We start from the raw sequence: 10,634 nt of genomic DNA, 5'->3' as shown, positions 1-10,634 counted from the left end.
GTATCCTATCTCTAAGGGTAAAGCCACTCATCCACCTAAGCATCCTCTTCTCTGCAACACTTACCTAAAGTTTGAGGGGGGCTTTTCTATCGCACAACAAGCACGAATCATTCCTCCACTTCAACCATCCAACTTGAATTTTGCTGATAATATCCTCATCTATTTCACCATCACTCTGAGCAATAGATCCAAGATATCTAAAATGTATACTCTTATTAATGACTTGATTGCCCAAAGCCATATTCCCCTCGCTAGGTGTATTGCTACTAAAATTACACTCCATATATTCAGTTTTAGATCTACTCAAGCAAAAACCTTTATATTCTAAGGTTGACCTCCATAATTCAAGTTTACCTTCAACTCCCTCTCTTGTCTTATCGACAAGAAGAATATCATCAGCAAAAGGCATACACCAAGGTACATCTTCACGCAAATGTCTAGTGAGAACATCGATGACTAAAGCAAGAAGATATGGACCTAAGGCCGGTCCTTGAGGTAATCCAACCGAAATAAGAAAATACTTAGGCTTCGTTTGGGACGACTTTTTTATTGCTTTTTAAAACGGAGTTGTAGTACAAATTTTTTAATTTTTGTACTAAAACTTCGTTTTCAGAAGCAATAAAAAAGTCGTCCCAAACGAAACCTTAGTCAAACCACCTTGTGTTTGAACACAAGTAATAGCTCATGCTTACATATCTTTAATGATTTGAATACAAGCATTATTAACTCCTTTCTTTTCAAGAACTCTCCATAGTACTTCTCTTGAAATTTTATCATATGCTTTCTCTAAATCAATAAATATCATATGTAGATCCTCCTTATTCTCTTTATATTCCTTCTTAAATTTTTTACTAGAAAGCTAGTTTAGAAAGCAACAAAAAAGCGGTCCCAAACGAAGCCTAAGATTATTAAAGCTAATCTGCAAATAAAGAATAACTTGATGATCTAATTTAATAACTTTTTATGAAAATTGGGCCATTGATAAAGCATGATAAAGAAGATATAGATGACTTGCAATGTCCTAAGTATTGTCACCACATATTTTCTTAAGAATATCTCATCATTTTAGAAAGTTAGTATTATATCACCCTACGGACACAATACCAAGCCAGAAATTTGGTTGCCGAAGACCAGAATAATGCAAGCATTGCCTAGAGTTAAACCAAAAAGTCGAACATGTTGATCGAAGCTCAACTATTTGGTTGCCGAAGAACTCCATTCATATGAAGTACCATACCTGCAATTTTGGCTCCTAATTGGAGATTTAGGTTTCATTTGGAACAGATTTTTTATTGCTTTCTAAAGCAACTTCAATTAATCTTTCTTTATTTACTGAACTAAAAAAATGATTATGAAAAAGAGGTGCCAAGCAAAAGAATTAATTATCTACTTCTATTTCTATGCCCCTTTTTCAGTTGTTTTCTTTTCATTCCTATGAAAAAATTTGTACTAAAAAGTTGCTTTACAAAACAATAACAAAGATGTACCAAACAAAACCTTAAGTTCTTCGTTTAAGTTATCAACTTCTATGCAAGCTTCATGTCCCCTAACAAGCAATTTCCTACAAAGTGCTATTGTAGCAGACAAGTGAGATTTCATGCTAAGGCATGACTTCCTAGATAAAGTTCATAGAGGTCTAGGTTTTTTTTATCCTCTTAAGACGAATAATTTTTCAATCCATCACATTTGTTGAGACGATTGTAATTATCTATAAAATTAGTTACTGAAATTGATGTGGAAAAAATACAGTTTTAGAAAGCTAACGTATGTATGAAAGAATTTTCCCCTTCAAAGAAAGTTGCACAACAATTTTGTCATAGCAACCACAATCTAACCTATTTGGTTGTGAAAAGCTCCTTTTTATCATAATAATTTCTAAAAAATAATAAAAAATTTATAGCTAAATAAAAATTGGGCAGCAATCTATAAAAAATCTATCAATAGATTCTCTCAAATGCACCCTAAGTTCATCATTATAAAATTCGTTTTATGAATCTTTTATTTCTGTCACTAAGCATATTGAAACCAATGTTTTGAATAATTGACATTTATAAAACTTGTCAACCTCGGCATCATTTGAAATAAGCTAACAAGCAAACCAAATCTACTAAACTCAAGGAATTTCCTAACTATAATGACGCCCCAACTTTTATTTAAAAGATAACATAAAAACAATATTCTGGAGGGAAGGTTTACCAATCGAGTCATGCTATCGAATTCTTTAATGGCTTCAGTAAACTTTACAACATCTTCCTCATCCATTGAAGCTGCTAAATCCTGCATCGTAAAACACATTATAAGAGAGCACCATAATGATAAAAATTTCTTTTTTCCTCCAGAGCAGATTATATTAGACAAGAACAAACAAACATAATGCATTGCCAATGCCAGGATAGAAGAAGCACCTTTTACGTAATTAAAATCTCAAAGAATTTAAGAAAATGCGTTTGCAACTTACAGCCAAAAGTTTGTATTCCCGTGTGCCTGAAAAAGTTGGATCGAGGTCCTGCACAGGAAAGAGTTGGTTTAGAACGGTACTGGAAAATCATTGGACACCAATCATAATATAGGAGTAAATTCTGACCTGATATCTCTCGAGTGCATTATTAATTGCAACAATGTCGCCTTTACAAATCTCACAGATACCAGAATTAAGGAGAATTCCCTTTACACCATACTTGAGAAGACTGTTGTTAATCGAGTGCCTTGCTATTCCTTCAAAAATCTCAACAGCTTTGGGGTATCTGGAAAATTTTCCTCTTTTTTTTACCATAAGGTACTACTACGAGGTTTTAAAATAGAATTTCCAACTAAAATACAAGCAGTTATCTATTAAAAACTTGATGAAAGTCAATTAAAATAGCCCAATGCTGAATTTCACAAGCATAGTAGAAGATACTGTCGTAATCAACATTCTCGGCAGCAAGAGGAAATTTTGAACTGAAAGAAAAAAGCATTTCTTTCCTACAACGTACAATTTTTTTAAATGTTAAAGAATGGAATTAACGTTAAAGCTCAAATCTTTGTTGAACATTTATTTGAGCCACAACTCCCATCACTTTTTAAACATTATTTTCCTTCCATTTTAGGCTAAATCCAAGATTTAGACAATTTTGGGAGTAGTATTTAACCAATTTACACCACGCCTCCATTTAAATGTTAAATCTAAAAAATATCAGCCAAATCATTTATTAGGATTTAATTAAATTTAACATCTATCATGCCAAAAATGTTTCAGGGTTTTAACGCCTCCAAAATTTATTACAACAACAACAATAACAATAACAAACTTTGACCCACTATTTGGGGAGCTCTAAGATTTTCTAAATTGAGATTTATAAGATTCGCTAAATCCTACTTCTAAGTGATCAACTAATCAACCCAGAAGTTTCTGGTAAGTCTTATTTGTACTCTACTATAAACAGAAGTTCTTTCAACGGCTACTAGTCCTGTATCAGAGTTCGGTGATGTTGCTATCAGAAGAATTCCACAGAGGTTTTTAAGAGGTTCATGTAAATGAGTTTGGATCCAGTAGCTGTTCGATCCTTGTGGCCGTTTGGTTCCATGGCTTTAGTGGTGCTTCTCCTCTGCCTGGATTCACATGTGTAGCTTACGATGTCATTTCAGCAACCTAAAGATCATTTTATTTACACGATTTCATTCCAGGAAAATCCAGCGACTATCTACCCAAGGGAAACGATGTGCTTATAAATACTATATGAGATATATAAAGAAAATTATTTTGCTTAAAGATATTTTCAGTTCTTTCAAATCTTGTGTGTTTGTTTGGTTGGACACTGATTCCTTCAAATATGGTACAAGAGTTATCATTTTTTTAGGAAAGCCATCATCAATGTGAGGTTTGAATTTCTATATTTGGTGATCACATTACTCTTTTTTATCATTATAATTTGATCTTGCAAGTGTTATGGATTTTAATCAAATTAGCTATAATTGATTTTCTAAGTGGGGTGTGAATTCCAATTGAAATATCAAATTATAATTTTGGGTTGCTTTAAATTTTGGCTGAATTTCTTTGGTTTGATTAATCATTAAATTATTACTTGACACAATTTTCTCATATTTCATGTTTACATCAAAAGAAGATGAAATTGGCGAACAAATCGCCTGTTTCGCGATATTCGCCCGTGAACCGGTCCCGCCTGGACCGGCTCCAGTGGACCGGTCTAACAGAATTTTCTTTTAATTGATGGAATTCAGAGCTACAAATTCCTAAATCCAATTGGTGTGTTTTCATATATCATATCATTTAGTTGCATTGGAAACACTAGCCCCTTAGATGTCATGCATCAATTGGTATCAAAGCCTAAGATTGTATTACCATTTTAAAAAGAAATAAAGCAAATTAATTTAAATAAGCCAAAATCAATTATAACTCAGACATTTTGACCTTCATATAAAGCCAAAATCAAATGAGAACAAGCCCGAGGAGTGCGACGAGTAACGGGCACAATGTGAGTATCAAGCTTCAAAGCACCACGATCATTCAATGGAAAAACGGATCGCACCGATGCATTCATGATGTTGAATTTACCTAAGGAGAGTCAGTCATTCGCAACTCAAGCGAAGGTGAATGGAAGTAAAGGTTGTGATAGGAAATACTTGATTTCAAGTATTTCCTAATCACTTTAGCAACAAATCTCACAGCAAACTGCTGTCCACAGTAGGAGAACAGCCAAAAAACAGTAGGAAAACAGGGAAAAACTGCAGAAAAACAGAGAAAAAACTTGTATTTTACTAGTAGTTGCAAGGAAAATAGCAAAGATACAAGGATCCTCTATTCGAGAGGAGGATCGCACTCTCCCAATCTCTAGAATTCGATCTAGAGCCCTAGCCACCAAAGAAGAACAAGAAATCTCTTAATAGGCCACTGCTCCAATTTTTTCCAACACTTCGTAAGGACCGAAGTACCTTGGAGCAAGTTTCTCATTTCTCCGGTTGGCGATCGTTTTCTGTCGATATGGGCAGAGTTTCAAAAATACCTTCTCGCCCACCTCAAACTGAATATCCTTCCGATATCCACCAGTCTGTTTCTTCATAATCTGTTGAGCTCTCAACAAATGTCTTTTTAACTCTTCCAGTGTCTTATCCCTCTCCTCCAAATACTCCTCTACTGAAGACACGGGTGTGCTGCTACTCCCAAAATGCACCAAGTGGGGCGGGTCCCTTCCGTACAACACCTTAAATGGAGTCATCTGAGAGGCTGAATGAAAAGAGGTGTTGTACCAGTACTCGGCCCATGATAGCCATTTAGCCCATTGCTTGGGTGTTTCTGATGCGAAGCATCTCAGATAAGTTTCCAAGCTCCTGTCGACTACTTCTGTTTGGCCATCCGTCTGTGGGTGGAACGTCGTACTTCTCTTTAGCACTGTTCCCTGCAGTCTGAACAATTCCTTCCAGAAATGGCTGAGGAACACTTTATCTCTGTCTGATACTATCGCCTCTGGTACTCCGTGTAGTCTGACTATTTCCTTGATGAAGACTGACGCTACTGTCACCGCGGTGTATGGATGGCGTAGAGGAATAAATGAGCATATTTGCTCAATCTATCCACTACCACCAAAATCACTGTGAATCCCTCAGAGCGGGGTAGCCCATCAATGAAGTCCATAGATATCTCCTCCCAGACTCGTCCTGGTAATGCCAAAGGCTGCAGTAACCCCTTGGTGACATAGCTAGATACTTATTTCTTTGGCAGATCTCGCACCTGGATACCATCTCTTCCACATCTCTGTGCATACCTTTCCAGTACAACTCTGTCGCTAGTCTCCTATAGGTCTTTAGCACTTCTGAATAACCTCCCACTGCAGTTCCATGGAACTCCTGGAGCAATTGTGGGATGTGTACTGACGTTCTGGGCAGCACAAACCTCCCCTGATACAACAATCTCTCCCCCTCCAATGAGTACACTGGATGGCCTCCCTCTTCCTTCACTAAATCAGCTCTGATCTTGTTTAATTCCTCATCTTTAGCACTCTCCTCCTTTATGGCTTCCCAATCTAGCATCATTGGGACTGACACAGCTACTGTCTGCAGCTCACCCATGCACCTGGACAAGGCATCTGCTGCCTTATTTTCTACCCCGGGCCTGTACTGAATTTCAAAATCATACCCGAGCAGTTTTGATAGCCACCTCTGATGCTCCTCTATCACCATGCGCTGCTCCAGCAAATACTTCAGGCTCCGTTGGTCGGTCCGGAGGATGAAATGCCTTCCAAGTAAGTAGGGACGCCACTTTTGGATGGCCAAAACAATTGTCATCAATTACAGATTTCAGACGGGCTCTAGCAGTCAACACTTGGCTAAAATAAGCAATGGGCTTGTGACTCTGCATCAGCACTGCTCCTAGCCCGTATCCTGATGCATCTGTCTCCACTATAAAGGTCTGAGTAAAATCTGGTAAAGTTAAGACCGGAACTGTGGTCATAGCTTTCTTCAACTGCTCAAATGCTGTCGTAGCTACCTCCCCCCATAAGAATCCATCTTTCTTCAACTGCTCAATGAGTGGCCAAGCTATAGTGTTGTATCCCTTCACAAATCTTCTGTAGTACCCTGTAAGCCCTAGGAATCCCCTTAGCTCCTTTAGATTTTTGGGCAATGGCCACTTAAGCATGGCTTCAATCTTGAACTGATCTGCTGCTACCCCTTCCTTGGATACAACATGACCAAGGTACTCCACACTAGCTTATGCAAAGCAGCACTTCTTCAAGTTAGCTCTCAGCTGGTGCTCCTGGAGAACCTCTAACACCTTCAAGTGCCCCCAGTGCTCTTCCTCTGTTCTGCTATATACTAAGATGTCATCGAAGAATACCAAAACAAATCGCCTCATATACTGCTTGAAAATCGTACTCATGAGTGCCTGGAAAGTGGCTGGAGCATTGGTGAGGCCAAAGGGCATCACCAGGAACTCATAGTGGCCCTCATGAGTTCCAAAAGCTGTCTTGGACACATCTTCTTTCTTTATTCGAATATGATGGTATCCAGATTTCAGGTCGATCAAGCTGAAAATCACCGTTCCACTCAATTCATCCAACAATTCGTCAATCACTGGTATGGGAAACTTATCAGGTACCGTTTTCTTGTTGAGTGCGCGGTAGTCTACGCAAAACCGTCAACTGTCATCCTTCTTCTTTACCAATAGAACAGGACTAGAGAACGGGCTGGTGCTGGGCCTGATGATCCCTGCTTCCAGCATTTCTCTGATCAACTTTTCTATTTCATCCTTTTGAAACTGAGGGTAACGGTAAGGTCGCACGCTGACCGGCGACACTCCCTCCCTTAATGTGATGGCATGCTCCTGCTCCCTGGGTGGTGGCAACCCTAGAGGGGGTTGAAAAACCTCCTCGAACTCCTGGATCAAAGGCTGCACAGAGAGGGGTATGTCTCCCCCTTCCTCCCCACTCGCTCCCTCTAAGCTGTGTAATTCCACCAAGTAGTCGTCTCCTTCTTCCTGAATTATCTTGATTAGGGATTTCAGAGAAACCCCTGCCTTGGTCAGCCCTGCATCCCCTTGAATCACCGTTTTCCTTCCACCCTTCACCAACTCCATCCGCAGTGTGCCCCAATTGATTTTGGTTTTCCCTAAAGTCTGCAACCACTTCATCCCTAGGATGACATTCGTACTCCCCAGTTCCAGAGGAAGGAAGTCTTCCTTCACTTGTATGCCTTGAATTTTCAGCACCACTCATTTGCAGATTCTTCTTCCCATTTCTACCTTCCCGGTGCCCATCATCACCCCATAGCCTCCAGTATCCACTAACTTCATCCCCAACAGCTCCACAATTTGGGTGGAAATGAAATTGTGGGTTGCCCCACTATCAATCAACACCACGACCCCACGGTCAGCTATCTCTCCCTTCACCTTCATAGTGTGACTCGGAGTGAATCCCACTACAGAGTTGAGAGAGACTTCTGCCACATCCAGATGCATCTTTTCCTCCTCCATCTCTGAATCGCTTCCCCCACCCTCTTCGTCTTCCTCGTCTTCACAAACGAGGAGAACTTGAAGAGTTCGATCCTTGCACTTACGCCCTGGCGCCTGGCATGTATTTTTCATTTCACATCGGAAACACAGCCCTTTCGTTCTCTTCTCTTGCCATTCTCCCTGTCAAGGTGAGCCTCTTATAACTGTCCCCATCTTCTTTCCTCCTGATTGATTTTTCCTTTGGAACTTCTCTTCTCCTCCTGGGAAGGCTCCTTGGTAGGATGTGTGCGGTAGTTGGATCCACCTATCAAGTGCGTCCTAGACGCTGACTACTACATCCTCTCTTCCATTTCTCCAGGTCTCTTATGATTTTCGAACCAACTGTGCAAGCTCAATAGGCCTCCCCTAGGTCCCTGCTGCATCAGAACCTTCCCGCTACTCGCACCTCGTGTCCTTTAACCCCTTCATAAAAATTTTCCCGCGTATCCAAACGTTTCGGACAAGCGATCACCCTGCTGGCCCAGATTCATTGCTCAAACCGTCTCTGCATAGAGTCTGCCACAGGAACCCCTCCGGTGTATACTAGGGAAAAACTAGCTCGTAGAAGTAATCCCTCCCCCGAACTCCGCGTTTGGAAAACGCCTAACAAAACAAACTGTCCTTGAATTCTCCCAGCTACCGGAATAGGTCTCCATAATGATACTCCTCCACGGGTACCAAGGAGTGGGCCGTTCCCTTACAGACACAAACACTGCTGCCGCATACACTTCCTCCTCCTCCGCTCAACTCCGTTAAAGCAACAGTACATCCTCCACCTTGTTAGACCACCCATAGGCATCCTCCCTTTCAAAAATTTGACATTTTCACACATCCTTATCCTCCAGCTTCCTGACCTACCGCATTCCCCCTTAATCCTCCATAGTTTCACCCTCTCCCATGTTAGCCTCGGACCCCCCATCGTATCGCCGATTTCCCATTGCTCTGCCCGAATGTCCAATTCCCTCCTTCAACAATCTCATCTCCCGATCTTCAAAAACTGCTTTGCCCGGGCGCCCCTAAAATCCCCCCGATTGCTCCCAACAGCCCCTCTTGGTTCCCCCGCCATAGCCTTGCCTTTCCACATAACCTTCCTCCCTCTCCTCTCTCTGGAAAGCTCCAGAGAGGCCTTCCCTACTCCCTTCACGTTTCCACTTCTTTTCCTCACCGATGGATTTTCAGCGTTGGTGTTCTTCACTTGTGGGCCCTTTTGCATCCAGACGCCCGCCGATTGGGTTTCGAAACTCCAACATCTTTTTATCAGATATCCCGCTAGAGATCGACCACTTGTCCTTCCATGGGACCATTCTTCTTCTGACGGTTCCTTGAGTTGATTATCTCTCCTTCAATCCTCTCTCCAAAAGCAACACCTTCTTAGCGCCATCTCCACGGGCTTTGGCAATTTTAAGAGAGATCTCAAGTCTGAAAAAAAAAAGTTCCAGAGCGATATTTTCCACTTCGCCGCACCAATTTCAGTGCTGAAATTGGTCAAAACAGCCCACGTTAGGTTCTCAAGATTTGCCTCTTGCATTACCAATATTGGATAGGAATTTGATAATCACTTTAGCACAAATCTCACAACAACTGCTGTCACGCAGGAGAACAGCCAAAAAACTGCAGGAAAACAGGGAAAAGTGCAGCAAAAACACGAGAAAAGACTTGATTATTTTACTCAGTAATTACAAGGAAAATATAGCAAGATACAAGGAATCCTCTATCTCGAGAGGGGGATCGCACTCTCCCAATCTTCTAGAATTCGATTCTAGAGCCCTAGCCACCAAAGAAACGCACAAGAAATCCATCTTACAAAAAATGGGCCATAACCCTAATCCCCCCGTTCTCCCTACTTATGCATCACATTCAGAATCTAACAAAAGGACCTAATTATCCTTGCTTCCACTCTCCTCTTTGCTTCAGCAAAGAATTTTCAATTCAAATTCAAGTGGACCCCACCTAAATCCCCTCTTCTTGGTTCCGCCGGCATACCTCGGCTGGCGACGTAAACGAGCTGAAGCTGGCCCAAGAGAATAGGAAGCCAGAGGTTGGGACCGGTCCTCATATGGGCCGGTTACCTAACAGTGTTGGTGGGAAAACACGTGCATGCAAAAGTGCTCAAAACAATGTCTTGATCACAAACAAGACCGCGTATGTTGAATCGATGATGTACATAAAAACAAAAAATGCACTCACGTTATTCGATCCAAGATAAATATGAGCGAAAATGATGGGCTAAAAAACAAACATTGTGTAGCGAGGTCGATCTGAACGATGTTCGTTTTAGCAGAAAACAAACATCGTATGGTTACGTACTTGAAATGTAAAAAAAGATACCATAAATGAATGTAAGATTGTCTATAGTTTCTAACTATGAGTAGAGTAAGGCGGTGAAAATGCCTAATGCTCAATTACATCCGCGAATGCTAGAAACATACTCATGGATCTACGTTTAGTACACGAGGAAATTAATGAGAGTTCAAATTCACAATATGTCTAACTTAATTATTATGCAATTTAATTTTATTAATTTAAAAACATTGACTGATAATTATTATAAAATTAAGATACTTTTGATTTTATATAATTATATATATATATAATATATATAATATATATAGATAATATAATTCAAAGTTATCTCTACTTTCAAATTATC

At 40.3% G+C, this 10,634-nt stretch overlaps 1 protein-coding gene across 1 annotated transcript in view; it reads right to left on the bottom strand.

The window, feature by feature from the left end:
• LOC110099532 (alpha-soluble NSF attachment protein) overlaps positions 1-10,634 on the bottom strand; it is a 34,171-nt gene that overhangs the window by 1,538 nt on the left and 21,999 nt on the right. The window contains exons 6-8 of the mRNA XM_020826722.2: positions 2,585-2,744; positions 2,459-2,506; positions 2,197-2,277 (exon numbers count right to left, since the gene is read on the bottom strand). Of these exons, the coding sequence (XP_020682381.1) occupies positions 2,197-2,277; positions 2,459-2,506; positions 2,585-2,744 (289 nt within the window). The remainder of the gene's footprint in view (positions 1-2,196; positions 2,278-2,458; positions 2,507-2,584; positions 2,745-10,634) is intronic.

This window comes from Dendrobium catenatum, unplaced genomic scaffold (assembly GCF_001605985.2).
Source record: "Dendrobium catenatum unplaced genomic scaffold, ASM160598v2 original_scaffold_62511, whole genome shotgun sequence".
NCBI lineage: Eukaryota > Viridiplantae > Streptophyta > Magnoliopsida > Asparagales > Orchidaceae > Dendrobium > Dendrobium catenatum.
Note: the sequence above shows the minus strand (reverse complement) of the source record. Positions and strands in the feature narration are given on the sequence as shown.